Source organism: Camellia sinensis, chromosome 10, assembly GCF_055761805.1.
Source record: "Camellia sinensis isolate YWXY chromosome 10, ASM5576180v1, whole genome shotgun sequence".
Lineage (NCBI taxonomy): Eukaryota > Viridiplantae > Streptophyta > Magnoliopsida > Ericales > Theaceae > Camellia > Camellia sinensis.
The window spans coordinates 106,765,670-106,784,585 of record NC_138970.1 but is presented as its reverse complement, the minus strand read 5'-3'; the positions used below and the strand labels follow the sequence as shown (position 1 = coordinate 106,784,585).

Genomic DNA, 18,916 nt, shown 5'->3' with positions numbered 1-18,916 from the left:
GAACTCATTACCAACTTTTGGATCGAAACAAAGCTTTTCTTAAAAAATACAAGAACATCATTTTCTCTTTCTAAAACCAAACTTTAAATCAATGCATGGCTCATGAATCATTGTAGATCATGCAATGTGATTAGATCAACATAAAGGACAGCAAGAGTATATCAAGAATCTAACCTCAAAACTCAAATCCAACGGTTCAAGGTATGAAGATCAAACTTGGAATCTAGCTCTCTCACTCTAAGAACTTCTCTTCCTCTTCCTAGAGCTTCTCTCTCTACAAGGCTAGGATATGGAAAGTGATATGGGTTTCTCAGCTAGAACCTGATTTAACCCTCTGCTGGGACACGTGGCAACGTTTGGTTGGATCTCCTAAAAAAGGTGCCAGAATAAAAAGACAAGAGTATGACAAAATATGTATAACAAGTAAAGTGACAAGGGCATTCTGACAAGGCAAAGATCTCGGGTTCAAACGCAGGCTTCAGACAAGTAAGGCTTCCATGATCTCGGCTAGAAAGGATAACACATGGCCTAGTTGTGCCACACCTTGGCCTAGATGTGTCACACCTCGGTCTGGGTCATACCAGTCCAGGAATAAGATCACTAGGTGCATGGATCAAAGATCTAGGACGCCTAGATAATAACATATTGGCTTAGATGATACACATCTCAGCCTAGGTGATGCACACCTCGACCTAGACGATGACATTTCGGCCAATATGCCAGGGTGAAGGTGGAGGTCAACCAAAGTGGTTCCAAGATGGTCCTAGGTAGTGACGCACGACGGCCTAGGTGTAATAGGTTCAAAGGTGTGACCTAGGCTTAAAACAACAAGAATAGATGACCTAGGCTCAACACACAAAGCAAGGAACAAAGTATGCATATAACATTTAGGTTAAACACATAAACACAAAACAAGACAGGGACCTTCACTTAGGCAAAACAAGTCAAAGTCTACAAACGCAAGCTTAACAAGACAAAATCATGCAAATGCACATGAATGTGACTAAGACAAGATGAGGGTTATTACACATACTATACAAGCAGAAAGCTCGAGCAAACTTTTCATCACTCAAGCGATAAATGCAAGGTCTCAGAAGTTTTGCAAAGCTCCAATGGAAATACTAGGAGCTTAATTTCTACGCTCGAGCGACCACTTTACTGCTTGAGCGATCTTGCCTGCAAATGGGCAAGATACAAGGAGCTCTGCTTCATCACTCGAGCAACTGATTTATCGCTCGAGCAGTAGCCCAGAACAAGTTGTTACATTCTAACCCTCTTAAAGAATTTCGTTCCCGAAATCTCATGATTTCTGCCAATAACAACTCCGACAATCCCAAAGGAAGACTAACATCATATTAACAATAGTCCCAACACTCACAACATCATTAAGTGATAACGAAATCAATTCATAATTTGAATAATGGTATGAAAGTCTAAGTTTTTAGGAAAATAACACTTTTCATTACATTCTCTCCACAAGTCAAAGGACATAATGCCAAGGAAAACAACAAATTAACAATATTACACATCATTAAACAAATCTGGATATTTCTCATGGACCTCGACTTCTCTCTCCCAAGTAGCCTTTGCCATCCCATGGTGGTGCCACAATACTTTCACTAAAGGAATGACTTTACCTCTCAAAACTTGCTCTCAGAAGTCCAAGATCTTTACTGGTCTCTTCTCATAGGTGACATTCTCATCTATCTCTAAGCTTGTCTAGTCTAAAATATGGGAAGGATCAAGTTCATACTTACGAATCATAAAAATGTGAAATTCATTGTGTACTTCGAACAGTTGTGGTGGTAAAGCAAAATAATAGTGTTACTTCTCCCACCTTTTCTATAATGTCAAAAGGACCAATGAACCTAGTTGACAATTTCCTACTTTGCCCGAATCTCATCAAACCTTTTCTAGGTGATATTTTTAAAAACACACAATCATCTATTTCTAAAGATAAAAGTCTTCTCTTTCGGTCGGCATAACCCTTCTATCGGCTCTATGAGTGATTAACCTTTTCTGAATAAGAGCTACTTTTTTGGTGGTCTAGCGAATTAACTCGAGTCCAAGCATGGATGAGTCCCTTACCTTGGTCCAACACACTGATGATCTACATGGACGCCCATACAAAGCTTCGAAAGGTTCTATTCCGATACTAGCTTGATAACTATTATTGTAGGCAAACTCCGCTAGAGGCAAATGCCTCTCCCAAGAAACCTTGAGGTCTAGTACACAAGCTCTCAACATATCTTTTAGAATTTAAATAGTGCGTTCAGACTGTTCGTCGGTTTGAGGGTGATAGGCGGTACTAAAGGTCAATTGGGTACCCATAATTCTTTGCAAAAGTGTAGAAAACGTGATGTTTGATGTGTACTGAGGACTTTTATAGACTTACCATCGTGGGCACGATCACCACCATCGCGCGGGCAACTATGAGGGTCGTGTGAGGTGCTTGTGGGCACCAGGGATTCCGTAGACAATGTACTGGAACATCATTTTGGTTGCGGGTCAATAGGCGCGATCATGCATAAGGAATAAAGTTGGTTGCTATTTTGGAGTTATTCCAAGGCGTTCCAAGGTCAACACTCAATCGTAAGGTAAAAGTCAACAAAAACAAACATACACCCCATTCGGAATGGCAAAATGGGTCGGGGTTACGACCCGAGCCGTTACAATCTGGTTCATCTACGACAGTCAATTCTTGATTTGGTCTTGACTCGCTTTTATGATGGAAGATAAAGAGTGGTAGGCTGCGAAGTTGTTAGAGAGGTGACAAAGCTGCAAGGGAGAGGGAGAGGGAGAGGAAGAGGAGATGGGCAGAAGAGAGAAGATTTATAAGAGTGCAGTTGTGCCGAAAGTGGTAATAGTGCTATCAGAGGGGAATAGATAGTGATGGTTGGGTGCTTTTAGAGGTAGAGGAAACAATGGTAGAGGTAGGGTGTTGCTAGTTGCTGTCTGATTGGGAGAATGATGGTGGGATTGTAGCAGTACTTTGGTGATGTTGGAAGGATGATGGGATAGAGAGTATCGAAGAAATGGAGAGAGAGAGAGAGAGAGAGAGTTGTTAGGGAAAATCAATAATTTCCCACAAGTAAATCATTGATTTGTTGGAAATGGTTATAAAATTCTGGATAAAACCAGAATTTTTTCCTAAGTTCGGTCTATTTTTTAGGTGGGCCCCGAGTGTTGATTTACTCGGGTCAAAGTGGTAACGCGTTCTATGCCGCGTTGTGATTCACGTGGTATATTTGGTTGCTCAAAACCATTACCGAGTGAATGGGAAATTGAAGCGAAAGTGTGCTCCATGGAAATGGAGTTTTGGTGGAAATTCCTTAAGGTTGTAAATTGGCTTATCCCACATTGATTTGGTGGGAAGTTTTGAAAGGGTTTATAAGGCTTAGGGTGAGATACTTGGGGTGTGCCCCAAGGGGTACCCAAGTGTTTTAGAGGGAGAGGTTATGGGCAAAATGGGCTAGACCCATTGGACCCAAAAATCACCACACGCGCGCGCCGCCGCCGTCCGGTCGGGCGGGCTGGGCTTGGGCGCGGGTGCGTGGTGTGTGGTTGGGTTGGGCTTCTAATCTTTTTGGGCCAAAAACATTTGAATTTTATTTTATTTTTTATTAAAATAAAATTCAGAATTCAATAAACTGGTTTGGATTTATTGTTTATCCAAACAGGGCCCTTCCCGTTTTCAAACAGAATTAAACTGTTTTGGATTTAGTGCTCATCCAAACAGAGCCCTTCCCGTTTTCAAACAGAATTAAACAGTTTTGGATTTATTGTTCATCCAAACAGGGCCCTTCCCGTTTCTATCTGTTTGAATAAACAGATTCAAATCTGTTTAAATTTGAATCTAACAGGTTTCATACCTGTTCAATTCAAAACGAAAAGCCACCTTAACATCTATAAATAGACTAGCCTCCCATTTGCATTTTACTCAGATTTTTCGTACTCCATCCTCTGCAAATTATATTCTTCATCTTGCTGCATTTTATTTCCGAAAGAAAGAGTGTAAACACTTAGTGTGTTCGTAAGGCAAACAATTTGTAGTGCTGCTATTGTTTGTGGTAAGATCATTTCATCCTGGGAGATAGACGTCCAAATTCTGAAAGCACCGTGGAGAGGACGAATCTGTCTTAAGGACACAGTGTTAAACACTGGACTTGATCAGAAAAATAATTCGAAGAAATTAAATCAAGTAAATTATTTAATTACTTTCAGTGTTGTTTTTATTTGGTTATTTATTCAGATTTTAATTTTGTTTTTGTAACAAAATAAAATATATTTTTATTTATTTATTTTTATTTCGAGTTTGATTTTTGTAATCAAACAAATTCTCTCCTTTTATCTATTTCTTTTATTCTTGTTGTTGTTTTGTACACAACAGAATTTAATCTATTTAAATACAGTGAAGATTGTCCAACAATCTTAAGACAGAACCCGTTTTTGGGTATCTTCATTGTATTTAATTTTCTGTGTTTTCAAATTAATATTTTGGTTGGAAAAACAAATAGTGATTTATGCTATTTGACAGATAGTAGTAATATACTGTCTCTTTTCTTTGACAACAACTAGTAGTACGATACTGGTGTCATTAACAATTCAGAATATTATTTGGTATTACAGAAAATTCTTGTGATATTTTATTTTTCTAGTTTTAGTAACAAGGAAAATAAAATTAATTTGTTGTTATAATTTATTTTCTGGTTTTAGTAACTAGAAAATTATTTTGTGTTTTAATTTATTTTCTAATTTTGGTAACTAGAAAATTATTTTGTGTTTGTTCTGATTTTTGTAATCAGATAAGTTTTGTGGTATTTTATTTTCTAGTTTTAGTAACAAGAAAAATAAAATGATTTTGTGTTATAATTTATTTTCTGGTTTAAGTAACTAGAAAATTAATTTATGGTTTGGTTTTCTGATTTTTGTAATCAGATATTATTTCGGTATTTTATTTTAGTAGTTTTAGTAACAAGGAAAATAAAATTATTTTGTATTGTAATTTATTTTCTAGTTTTAGTAACTAGAAAATTAATTTTGTTAATCTATCATGTAACCTTTGTGACTCGGTCACAATCTGTTAATTTTGTAAGTAACTTATGATTTCGTTTGGTAGACCATTTATTTTTGAATCCTTTGTGAAAAGGTATTAATTATTTTGACTTTATGATAGTTCATCATGAGTATACTTGGTAGAATTTGTTTCTAGAGTAAAATATTAGTTGTACAAACTAATTTTATTTTTATTACAATGTGGATTCATAGTCTTGAATTGTTTCTGCACTTGAGTCGGAATATATATATATATATATACATTAACATAACAATTTATCATTCCAAATCACTTGAAATTATTGTTAAGAAATAACTTGAGTTGATATCATACATGCATATCAAACGCATCAACTAAAAATAATGAATTAACAAAATAAATTAATCATGCACGATCCTATCACTTGCACCATGAAATAAAAGAATTCTCAACTCATAAATAAAATCCAACGCATTTAAACATTAAACTTTAAAATGACAAAACATACCTTCATTTAATAAGCAGGTTAATTTGAATATTTCTAATCAATTTTGAATGGGTGTTTAAACACCAAAGAAATTTAAACATGAAGATGTATGTAATTATATCAGTCTGTTTAAATTGGGAAGTAATTTAAGAAATTTTTATGTTGATTATTGAATTATGTGACATGAGATGTCATTAATAATTATTTTACTTGCGTAGTAGAATTTGTTAAACCATGAACCATTTTATTAATATGGGGTGTATCTCTTGCATTAGTTGAGATAATTTAATTTTCTTCTGTCACAAATATTTTTATGACAGTGACATTTATTTGTTATTGAGTTGCAAGAATGTATACAATCAAATGGGTTTTTGAATTGTTTAATTCTTAGGCAAAATTTTTTATGAGGATATGATTTTGTCAAAACATTAATTCTGACTTAAGTAGTCATAATTATTTTGGTTTTTTCTTGAATTTGTTTTAAAATTCATTGATTTATATTAGAAGTGATAGGGGTGGTGAATATGATGCACCATTAAATGAATTTTGTGCACAACATGGCATTATTCACCAAACTACAGCCCCTTATTCTCCACAGCAAAATGGAATTGCTGAAAGAAAGAATAGAACCCTAAAAGAAATGATGAATGCCATGTTACTAAGTTCAGGCTTACCACAGAACTTGTGGGGGGAAGCAATATTGTCTGCTAATTATGTTCTTAATAGAATACCCCACAAGAAAACCAAAAGCATTCCTTATGAATTATGGAAAGGTCGACCACCTTCCTACAAATACTTAAAAGTGTGGGGGTGTTTGGCAAAAGTTGAAATTCCTGTTCCTAAAAAGACTAAGATTGGACTAAAAACAATAGACTGTGTGTTTATTGGTTATGCTCAGAATAGTAGTGCATATCGGTTTCTGACTTATAAATCAGATATACCTGATATAAATGTGAACACTATTATAGAGTCAAGGAATGCTGTGTTTTTTGAACATGTCTTTCCTTACAAGAAAGGACAGGAATTAAGTTCACAGAAAAGAACTTATGATTGTACACAAAGTCAAGAGATTAATGACAATCAAGAGATTAATAATAGTCTTGACCAACAGGATTTAACTAATGATGAACCTAGACGAAGTAAGAGAGCAAGAACATCAAAATCCTTTGGTCCAGATTTTCTGACATACTTGTTAGAAAATGAACCTCAAAGCTTTTAAGGCAGCAATGACAGGTCCTGAAGCACCTTTGTGGAAAGAGGCTGTTAATAATGAAATTGAATCCATTATGCAAAATCATACTTGGGAATTGGTGGATCTTCCACCAGGTTCTAAACCTCTTGGATATAAATGGATATTCAAGAGAAAAATGAAGGCAGATGGTTCAATTGACAAGTATAAAGCAAGACTTGTTGTTAAAGGTTACAGACAAAAGGAAGGTCTGGATTATTTTGACACATATTCCCCTGTGACAAGAATAACATCCATTCGCATGCTTATTTCTATAGCAGCGTTGTTTAAATTAGAAATACATCAAATGGATGTTAAAACAGCTTTCTTAAACGGTGATCTAAATGAGGAGATCTATATGGAACAACCCGAAGGGTTTGTAGTATCAGGGCAAGAAAAGAAAGTTTGTCGACTTGTAAAATCCCTTTATGGATTAAAACAAGCACCTAAGCAATGGCATGAAAAATTTGATCATGCAATGCTTACTAATGGGTTTAAGATAAACGAATGTGACAAATGCGTCTATGTTAAAAACACTGACCAAGGATATGTCATAGTTTGTCTTTATGTGGATGACATGCTTATCATTGGAAGCAGTCAAAACATGATCAAATCAACTAAGCAGATGCTTAACAAAAGATTTGATATGAAAGATATGGGGGTCGCAGATGTTATATTAGGAATGAAAATTACTAAAACATTTGACGGATATGCATTATCTCAATCTCATTATATTGAGAAAATTCTTGATAAATTTATCAAAGATGATTTGAATTTAGCTAGAACACCTGTAGACATCAGTCTTTATTTATCGAAAAATAAAGGTGATGCAGTGTCTCAGTTAAAATACTCCCAAATCATTGGAAGCCTAATGTACCTAATGAATTGTACTCGTCCTGATATAGCTTATGCTATAAGTAAATTGAGTAGGTACACTAGTAACCCTGGAGAAGACCATTGGAAAGCGATCATTCGAGTTCTTAGATATCTAAGATTTACTCGTGATCATGGTTTGAACTTTACTCGATATCCAGCAGTACTCGAAGGTTATTGTGATGCCAATTGGATATCGGATACTAAAGATTCAAAATCCACTAGTGGATATGTCTTTACTCTAGGAGGCGCTGCTGTTTCTTGGAAGTCCACGAAACAAACGTGCATCGCACGATCCATAATGGAATCCGAGTTCATTGCTTTGGACAAAGCAGGAGAAGAAGCAGAATGGTTTCGTCACTTCTTAGAAGACATTCCAATGTGGCCAAAACCTGTGCCAGCTATTTGCATTAATTGTGATAGTCAATCTGCAATAGACAAGGCACAGAATCATATGTATAATGGTAAGTCACGACATATTCGTCGTCGACATAATACCGTAAGGCAATTGTTGTCAAACGGAATAATCTCAATAGATTATATAAAATCTAAAGAGAATATTGCGGATCCGTTAACAAAAGGTTTGACAAAAGAGCTAGTGTATAGTTCATCGAAGGGGATGAGATTAAAGCCTATTACATAAGAGTCGTCATAATGGTAACCCTACTTATATGACTGGAGATCCCAAGAACTAAGTTCAAAGGGACAACTAAGTTATGTATGGCTCACCAGAAATCACCAAGGGATTAAAATTCCTACCCATTCCTATGGTGAGAGTGATATCTGCAACATATGTTGTCTGCAGGGGTATAAGGATAAGCTTTGCTTTTAATGATTACTTATATCTTGATTAAGACATAAAATCAAGATGAGTATAAGAAGATACTCACAATAAGAATCACCTATATGAGTGTTGAACTGGGGCCGGTTCTATGAGAATGAAAAGGCTAAATTCTCTAGAAACACTTATGAAAACCAGGTGCGTTCAAGGCCAAAATGAACACAACAGTGAGAACCACGATGTGTTAGAAGATATTTTGTGTGAAATCTATTGTCTTGGCTTACACAAACGGCTGAACAATTCAAGGCATCGCGTCCATTGGTTAGCCAGTAAGTCCGATAGGTTATCACTAGGGAAGGTTCAAGGCCGAAAACTACCTATCCTGATGCAAGATATTTTCGACTTATACTCTTTCGTTAAAACTGCATATTGTTGCATTTCCTTTGTCATCAAATTCCATTCATGTGGGGGATTGTTGGAAATGGTTATAAAATTCTGGATAAAACCAGAATTTTTTCCTAAGTTCGGTCTATTTTTTAGGTGGGCCCCGAGTGTTGATTTACTCGGGTCAAAGTGGTAACGCGTTCTATGCCGCGTTGTGATTCACGTGGTATATTTGGTTGCTCAAAACCATTACCGAGTGAATGGGAAATTGAAGCGAAAGTGTGCTCCATGGAAATGGAGTTTTGGTGGAAATTCCTTAAGGTTGTAAATTGGCTTATCCCACATTGATTTGGTGGGAAGTTTTGAAAGGGTTTATAAGGCTTAGGGTGAGATACTTGGGGTGTGCCCCAAGGGGTACCCAAGTGTTTTAGAGGGAGAGGTTATGGACAAAATGGGCTAGACCCATTGGACCCAAAAATCACCACACGCACGCGCGCCGCCGCCGTCGTCCGGTCGGGCGGGCTGGGCTTGGGCGCGGGTGCGTGGTGTGTGGTTGGGTTGGGCTTCTAATCTTTTTGGGCCAAAAATATTTGAATTTTATTTTATTTTTTATTAAAATAAAATTCAGAATTCAATAAACTGGTTTGGATTTATTGTTTATCCAAACAGGGCCCTTCCCGTTTTCAAACAGAATTAAACTGTTTTGGATTTAGTGCTCATCCAAACAGAGCCCTTCCCGTTTTCAAACAGAATTAAACAGTTTTGGATTTATTGTTCATCCAAACAGGGCCCTTCCCGTTTCTATCTGTTTGAATAAACAGATTCAAATCTGTTTAAATTTGAATCTAACAGGTTTCATACCTGTTCAATTCAAAACGAAAAGCCACCTTAACATCTATAAATAGACTAGCCTCCCATTTGCATTTTACTCAGATTTTTCGTACTCCATCCTCTGCAAATTATATTCTTCATCTTGCTGCATTTTATTTCCGAAAGAAAGAGTGTAAACACTTAGTGTGTTCGTAAGGCAAACAATTTGTAGTGCTGCTATTGTTTGTGGTAAGATCATTTCATCCTGGGAGATAGACGTCCAAATTCTGAAAGCACCGTGGAGAGGACGAATCTGTCTTAAGGACACAGTGTTAAACACTGGACTTGATCAGAAAAATAATTCGAAGAAATTAAATCAAGTAAATTATTTAATTACTTTCAGTGTTGTTTTTATTTGGTTATTTATTCAGATTTTAATTTTGTTTTTGTAACAAAATAAAATATGTTTTTATTTATTTATTTTTATTTCGAGTTTGATTTTTGTAATCAAACAAATTCTCTCCTTTTATCTATTTCTTTTATTCTTGTTGTTGTTTTGTACACAACAGAATTTAATCTATTTAAATACAGTGAAGATTGTCCAACATGATTTTCCCTAACAAGAGAGAGAGAGAGGAATCTCTGGGTTAAGTTTTAATTAGGGTATTTTTGTTATTTTTTATTTAAGTTCAATTAAATTTTACTTTTAAAACATAGAAGATATAAGGATTGTTAACATTGTCAATTGCATTGTTATTGAAGGGAAGGTCAGTATAATCATTTGAAAAGTATTGAGCTAGTTGTAATTTCATCATATGTTAAGGAAAGTTATTATAATTTACCCTGTAAATAACATGGGTGAAACATATTTTCAATGATAGTAGTACTAGTGACCACACCGTTGAATCTGTATGATCATAATTATAAAGAGAAGAAATTATATAGACAAAAAATAAAAAAATAAATTCAATTTTTTGGTGTACAAAAGAACAGGAAAAAAAACTATAGTTCTCAATGGATTGCTTTAGAGCGCCTGAGTCTGAGATGGACGGCATCTGGACTATAGTCCAGACCGTTGTCTGACTCATGGGTTGAACCAGAGCTGGATCCACTGGTGGAGACCGGTTCAAGTTCTTCATGGGTGTGTATGATCTCTGTTTGGCTGTGGAGGTGAGCTTGAACTATAACTGATTTGGGTGATTGTGCAGCGGGATTTGTTATTCCCAGGGATACTGCCGGAGTTAATTGAAGCTGCCTTTGGTCTGATGGTTGCTTGCGCCTGTCAGCTGCCGAATTGGGGTAGTGGTTTTCAGTCTTCTGCAAAGATTTGTCAAGCCCAGTTTTAGACTTTTGTGCTTGGAAACCATAATGTTGAATATAGTGAACTAGTTCCAATAGAGGCCATCGGGGAAAAAAGAAAAAAAAGATTGTGCGTTCGTGTACATACATTTTTGTTACTAGAATTGTGTCCTTGAATGAATTAATGACTGAAGATTGTCCATGACATTATGATTGATTACATTATAGTTGTACATTTCCAATTTTCTAGGTAGTTGAGGAATTTACAAGCATAATGCTCTGAGTTCTTTGGTTGTCTTTCATAGATCGAAATTGGACATCTCTCTGCAGTTCAAATTTGTTTGCTCAAGTGGTAGTTTTGTGATAGGGTTGGTAGAAATTCATGTCTATTAGCATTGACGTCAAAACTTGTAATTTGCAATCAATGGTATTAGTTTGTTGGGCAAAACACTTGCATTTCACTAGAATGTTAAGGGGTTCAAATTTCTCAATGTGCATCTTTTTCCCACTCTCTTCCATTTTGGGAGATTTGTAAATTGTATTTGATCTTTTATTGTGATTATAATTAATTAAATTATATTTAGATATGCTTCATCAATAATAAAAGTAAAAAATAATTAGAATAAAAAAAAGATTGTAATTCACTATAGATACAACTACAAAGTGTTCCTATACATGTAATGCCTATTTCTTTTTGTTTTTTCCCTTGAGGCGCATTGCTGCTTCAACCTGAAAGAGAGCCAAAATAAAGCTGAGTGTCGCGAGGAAGGAAGGAAGCGAGTAAAGAATAAAAGGAGAGCGAGAGAGAGGGAGCTAACCAAAGAGAACAACACCATACCTTATTGTTGGTATTTGTGAGCTTTCGAGATTGACCAGTCAAGTAGTCAAAAATTTGGAAGAACTTAGTTTGGCTCAGTTCTGTGCAATTTTGCCAGTAGTAAATGGCCACCTCCCATGACCTGGCCCTCAGTTCCTGGAAACTCCGGTCGAGTCCTGGCTCTTGCATTGCTTTTGCTACACAAGGCCTCAACAACTTCTCATACACATACCCAGTTCCCTACATTACCCAAACACGATTCAATTAACACTCACTATTAGAATTTTAGCACATCATAAACAAGCTTTGGTGATTGCCAAAAAAACCCATTCCTGCTTTTGATTAATAGTTTTTTTTTTACCTTAGTCTTCGGAAACCACAAGTAGATGATTATTGCAAGCTTCGTCTCACCATACATTGGCACCCTTCAAAAGGGTTAACAAAACTTCATTTAGCATCACAAAATGGATACCACATAATGAATAATTAGTTAAAAAGATTTGAGGGAACACTGCATACCATGAGATGAATATATCCCCAATTCGCTCAAGGATTGTCAACACGGCCAGGATAACCCTGAAAAATTACCCAATTTGTTATTGTTAGATTTTAGAGTAGAAGCTAGGCTTGTGTTTCCCTTCTCAAAGGGTGTTTTGCCTCTGGGTGTGTAATGAGCCTCATTGTAATATCTTTTTTTTGGTATAAAACGTATGACTTATCTACCAAAAAAAAAAAAAAACCCTGAAAAATTCATAATCGATCAACTGAGAATAGAACCTGCAGAATCATGAGTTGTTTTCTTTTTAGGTCATGTGTTTCCTATGTTTGACTTGTTTTTTTTACAGGGAAATGGTGAAATCTTCAATAAGAAGAATAAGAGGATGGATTGGGGAAAGGATATGTTAACCCGCCAGAAACTAAAACTAACTGTACTAGAGTTAGTTGTAACTGCTTTAGTTGTAACCACTTTAGTTCTTGTAGGTGAGAGGACAATATATAGATAAATAGCTGCACTGCGTTAGTATATACACTTTGGCATATCTTGATAAAGGAGATGAATAGTATTTCTTCCTTTTTCTCTCTAATCCCTGTTTGTTCTTCTAGATCTATCTTCTTTATTCTCTGAATCTTTAAAGGATACCCTTAAATTTCTTTGTTTTTGGTACACCAACCACACTGGAAATCAATATATTCATCGCATTGTACCGGCTGTCTTCTTCTCAAAACAGTTGGCATCTGAGCAATGGAGTTGACCATGTTTCCAGGATCTAGGCTAAATAAAAAAAATAAAAAAAAAAATTCCTTGGTATCCATTCTTTCTCATAAGTTTATTCTTGATCTAATAACAAAACAAATGCAAATTGGACCGTCTCAGATTATTTCTCATGCCAGTAAATTAGCATCATCCATTTTTCTTCCATGATCATGATGTTGGTTAGGTAAATACATAAATCTAAAAACTAATCATTTAATGAAATTTGATGCGTTTAGAAGAACTAAATACACATCTAAAAAATGAAAACAAATTTCAGTCAACTCCAACTGCAAAAAAATAAATAAAGAAGTTTCTTACCAATATTGACACCAAAATTGAAGCTCTGCCTTCTCAATTTTGTTCTTCTCCATGGTTTTGAAACACTCAAAGGCAGGGTATGCATACCCAAGAACCAACCTGCCATCCAAATTCATATAATCAGAAAAGGAAAAATTGAGAAAGAAAAAGAAAAAGATACAAAAATAAAGCAGAGAAGGAAAAAGTGCAAAAAGAAAGATTAGTTCTTCACATACACAAGTCCTCTGGTAATGAATTCTCCCAACATCCTTAATGCCTCTGTCTCAGAACCAACCAAAACTCCTAAACAACCAAAGATTTAATACATATGTGAATTTTCAAGAAGTTGACTAGTCACAACAATAATATTTTCCAAAATTTTGAAAGCAAAACATGGTTGAATCATTCCTGCTATGAGAAAACAAAAACAAAACAAAACAAAACACAAGAAAGCAATCACACCAATGAACTTGTGATCCTTTGCTGGAAAAGGTCAAGTGGTCTAAAACACGGGTATTTGATGGATTCAGACTCTGCATTTGGATGGAAAATTTATCAGAAGCAATTCCTTCAAAAGAAAAACAAAGAAAATACAAAGGAAACAAAAAAACAAAAAAAATTAAGGGGTTTGAGATTAGAAAGAAATGGACCCATATTACCTTGGGATGAAGGTAGGATTTGGGATTCCTCTGTTTGGGTGAATAGCAACAAAATTCCCAAAAACTTGATGACAAGGAAGAAGTTTCGTTATACAGATATATATATATATCTACAGAGTATGTGTACTATATAAAGATGAACAGTTGTGTGTGTAAATCAAACAGCAATTGGGTTTGGGTAAAACTTAGAAGGAAGAAGAGAGAGAGAGAGAGAGAGAGAGAGAGACAGTTGTGTGTGTAAATCAAACAACAATTGGGTTTGGGTAAAACTTAGAAGGAAGAAGAAAGAGAGAGAGAGAGAGAGAGAGAGAGAGAGAGAGAGAGAGAGGGATTTCTTGCCACGGACGCCTTCTGAATATTTAAATACGAAGGAAGGATTCTTCCAACAGATTTACTGTTTGGCAGTTATATGGTCTTGTAATGCATTTCGTCATTTTTTTAAAGTGGAAAATTTGATTCATCTACCTTCACTTGGATTAATATACAAACACTTGGGAAATGGTCAATAAAAAAATTACAGTTGACCTCAAATTTATATTTAATTTTTGATATTTGATTCGATACATCGAAGTTACAATACAACCATTAAAAACAAAAAGTCAGAAGTTTATAATTATTAAATCAATTAGAAATTTAAAATCTCTTTTTGGTGTTTTTCACATTTGAAATTATTAATATTGGAAAATTGTTATTTTATTCATGTAATAGAGAGAATCAACATTTGTATTTTTCTATAGTGATTTTCAAATAGAGAAAACTTGGATTTACGTAAAATTCATATAAAAAAATCACAAAAATGATAAGACAATATTATTATTGTAAATAAATTTAGTTTTTATTTTTGAAGTGAAAGGTATATAATGGGCCACCTTATTATATATGAAAATTATGTATAATCTTTATTATTATTATTATTATTCGTATAGCATTACTTACAGATTAATAGACAGGTCACTCTCAGAACCACATCCATGTGGATATTCTGTGTTTTTGTAGATAAATTATGTATAAGTAAAATTGTTATTTCATTATATTGGCTATAATCTGATCACATATCTTTTGGGTAAATAATCAATACGTCGAAATAGTTGCACTTAATTTTCATTAAGTCCTATTGAGAATTAGTTTAGTAAAGTCGTCGTTAAAAATAAATTTTTGTGACGATTTTTTACGTATGTTGCTAAAAATTAACAATTAGTGACTTTTTTGTTACGATTTTTATAAATTGTCACTAAAACTTATACTTAGTGACGTTTATCTGTTATGAATTTTTCAAACTATCGCTAAAAGTTGAAAATTAGCGACTGTTTTGTGACAATTTTTTTAAACTATCACTAAAACTTATAATTATTGACATTTTTTGTAACAAATTTTTTAAATTGTTGCTGAAAATTAACAATTAGTGACTTTTTTAATAGTATTTAATGAAAAACATTATTAATTATCACACGACTTATTAAACAATAAATTCATCTATTAAGAGTTACACGTAAGTCTCATTTGCTTTTCAACTCTGTATTATTATTATTTGAGAATGATGAGAACGATTCAATTTGTGACTGATTTTTGAAAACTTGTAAATGCATCACAAAAATTTGTAAGTACATCCATATTATTTTTACAACCATTTCACAAATTTATTATTATTATTATTATTATTTTCTTTCTAAATACAACTAGATGCAGGGAACAATACTGAGATGAAACTCAAATACAAAGAACAAACACAAATTTGATAAAAGAGAAACTAGCTTTAAAATATAATTAATTCTTCAAAGTAATATGTCTTATTCTAAAGCTTACAATCTCTATTTATAATAAAACGAATGAAATAAACTGAAAAGGACAATACTTGCAAATCAAAGGAATTAGAAAAATTACCAAACATGAAATGATTTGAGTTAAGCTTAAATTTAGAAACCATAATAAAAATTATATATTTTGAAAAAAAATATAAACATAATTAGATCCGTATAGACTGAGTTATAGACAAAATAATTATTTAAAAAAAATGGAAAAATTACAAAATTCAAGGCCTAAATATTAGAATTTGTTTGAAATTCATCGGAGGCCATGGCAAAGCGATGAGTATTGATTGTCACATTATTTTTCATATCCCAACTAAATTTCATGATATTCTAAATACGTGTTATGTTATGTCTATTAGTGTCTTTGTCTCATTTGTCCATACATTCTAAAAATTTTGTGGCTAAACACTCAGCATCATTTTAAGCTTCATTTGGCATTGGCTATGGTAGTCAACTTTTTTTGTATTGAAACTTTTTTAGCCTGACTTTTTTAACCTCGTTTAGTTTTTGTTTTGAGATTTTTTTGATTTTTGTGAGAGAAAAAATATAATAATTATGGTTTGAATGTAACATTTTGTCTTATTAATTTATATAGCCTATATTATCTTTTTGTAATTTTTTAATCCCAAAATATTTATCAAACGAGGAGTTAATCTTAAGTTCATCCCGTCTTCAACCTCTTCACTTTCTACACCGTCACATCTCTTTCTTTTCAAGAGTGCACCTACAATGGATTACAAAAATGATTGAGGTTCTTACTTTTTAGAGACTTTCACAATTTCTTTTAGATCTCCACCGTCGATGGTGTGGACTCTACACATACATGAGTGAATATCACACTTATATCAATAATTGAGACCTAAAGAAAATTATGAAAATCTCTAAAAAAAAATAGAGATCTCAAACATTTTTGAATGGATTAAAGCATTATCTTATTGTGCTAATAGCCGACTCCAACATGTGTTATCTGGGTTATTCTGACAAAGTCACTTGATTGTCTAGCGTCCCAGTTGGTATACCATGCCGTACCCCATATCAATAAAGAATGAAAAAATGAGTCCATTTTTCATTTTTTTGAGACTACCTGCTTGGCTTATGAATTTAGTAAGAAATTTAGAAAGAGAAAAGAAAAATACATGTGAAATATAAATATAATATAATTATATTTTATATATTTTTCATACATTTTTTTATTTTTCTTTTTAAATGCCTATTTAAAACTATAAACCAAACATAATTTCACATAATCGTAAGCAAAGTGCAAAGGTTCCAATGGGTGACCAAAAAAGTGATAGGGGAAACGTGTAAAGGGATGTCATAACAATAATAATCGCGTGGAAACATAAAGAAGAGAAACTTTTTATTTATTATTTATTATTTTAAAAAAAAACCATCTCTGCCATAAGGTATTTGTGTTAGAAAAGTATTTGTATGACTGCAAGGATAAAGTATGTGTCCAAAAACATCCAATAGTATTAGAATACTTCATCTTCATAATCACAATTATACTTGAAGGGGAAGTGCGGTCCAAAGCGTTTTTGCTAACGGAGTTTCCTCAATGTGCAATTACGTTAGCATCACTCCGATTAAAATGTTGTTTTCATAATTGAGGCCTTGTTTGGTTGTGCCTTTTTAGTTTAAAAGTCAAAAAAACTATTAAAAAAATAAAGGTCTATAACTTATATTAAAAAGTTAAAAATTTTATTTTTTCTTTACTTTTTGCACATCTTTTCGTAAAAAATTAAAAAGTTATTCTAAATATATTAATTTTTTTACCTCATATTTTAGTCAAAAAATTATTAAAATAATCTGTTTTCAAACGAGATCAGATTTTGTTGTTGAGTCAGGGCCAACCCAAACAGAAGGCGGCCAAGGCAGGCCAACCTCGATCTCACAATTTTTGTTTAAATTTGGCGGCCCTCAAAATAATTTTAACTCATGTTATATTAGTAGTTCATCAAAACAATTTAAAAAACAATTGAAGCCACAAGTTATTTACAAATTATGGATGGTTCTTCGCTAAATGCATAATTTATTTATATAATATGATTGATTATGCTAGTTATAGAAAAAAATAAAAATTTCAAAGTTGAAGTAGATAAAATCTTACGTATCACATGATTGAATAAATTAAGAGTAGTGTTACTCTAACTCAATGAAGTGATAGTCTATTAGAATATTTAAGATAACTTTCTCTATCACGTTTTCTCTAATTATCAATTAATTATATTTTTTCCATATCATTGGGTCTTGAAAGTGGGTTTAAAAGTAAGATTCTATATATCATTTTTCATAATTAATTGTGTTATTTACAAAAAAATGATAGGGTAAATAAGTTAAATTATGAAAGCTCAATTAGTAATTTTAAAAGGGTTAATTACACTTTTCTCCCTTATAATTTGTCCAAATTTCCTTTAGTCTATATAATTTCAATCTAAACAATTTAATTCTTACACTTTTAAATCTTGTTTCAATTTAGTTTTTCCATTGAAGTTTTTGTTAATGTTGTCCACTTGTATACCTTAGAAAATTGACGAGTATTCTAAAATTATTAATGTTAACCACCAATTTAGATGGAAACTAAATTGAAAGCTTTAAAAATTGATAACAAATGTTCTAAAATTGTTAGTTTTAACCTTCAATTTAGACAAAATAACCAAATTGTAAGTAAACTTAAAATGTAGGAAACAAATTATTCAAATTGAAACTATAGGGATTAAAGTGAAATTTGAGTCAAACAATATGGGTGAAAAGTGTAATTAACCCATTTTAAAACTAAAAGTGCTAAAAGTGTAATGTTTAATTGAAATTTCACTTCAATTGGTTCAATTTTTATATGGTATTGTAGTTTTAAATTTTTCTTTTTGATTTTTTTTCAGTCCTAAATTGGGTTTTATTAACTTATAAAGCAAGGAGACCAATTAGACACGTAACCAATGGAATGAAATTGTTAAATGGTGGGGAATGACATGGGTATGCCTTGGTGATTTAAGCTCTTTGACTGCATTTTGGATGGACTTAGATATATAGTGGGTTCAAGGAGCTGATTTGGTAATCTGTTTTATGCAGCTTTAGGCTATTTTTTGATAGAGTCAAGGTGAAATGGGAAGAGGTGGGTGAGTTGATTAAAGTAAGAACAGTTTCTTGGTTAAAAAGCAACATAAATGGAGTGTTTTTCACCAT

General features: G+C 33.3%; 1 protein-coding gene across 4 annotated transcripts; it reads right to left on the bottom strand.

The window, feature by feature from the left end:
* Positions 1–10,499: 10,499 nt before the first annotated feature.
* On the bottom strand, positions 10,500–14,312 carry LOC114293434 (putative HVA22-like protein g). 4 transcript variants are annotated; one of them, XM_028237508.2, is made up of 9 exons: positions 13,926–14,303; positions 13,729–13,799; positions 13,503–13,569; positions 13,288–13,386; positions 12,234–12,290; positions 12,076–12,139; positions 11,736–11,954; positions 11,573–11,626; positions 10,500–10,915 (listed from the first exon to the last, which is right to left on the bottom strand). In XM_028237508.2, exons 3-8 carry the CDS (start codon positions 13,532–13,534, stop codon positions 11,582–11,584), a joined length of 516 nt encoding a protein of 171 aa, XP_028093309.1. In that variant the 5' UTR covers positions 13,535–13,569; positions 13,729–13,799; positions 13,926–14,303; the 3' UTR covers positions 10,500–10,915; positions 11,573–11,581. The 4 variants fall into 4 exon arrangements, with proteins under 4 accessions (XP_028093309.1, XP_082748147.1, XP_028093307.2 ...); XM_082892021.1 differs by lacking the exon at positions 11,573–11,626 and having other exon boundaries at positions 13,926–14,035; positions 14,068–14,175; XM_028237506.2 differs by lacking the exon at positions 11,573–11,626 and having other exon boundaries at positions 13,926–14,257.
* Between the last annotated feature and the right edge of the window lie 4,604 nt (positions 14,313–18,916).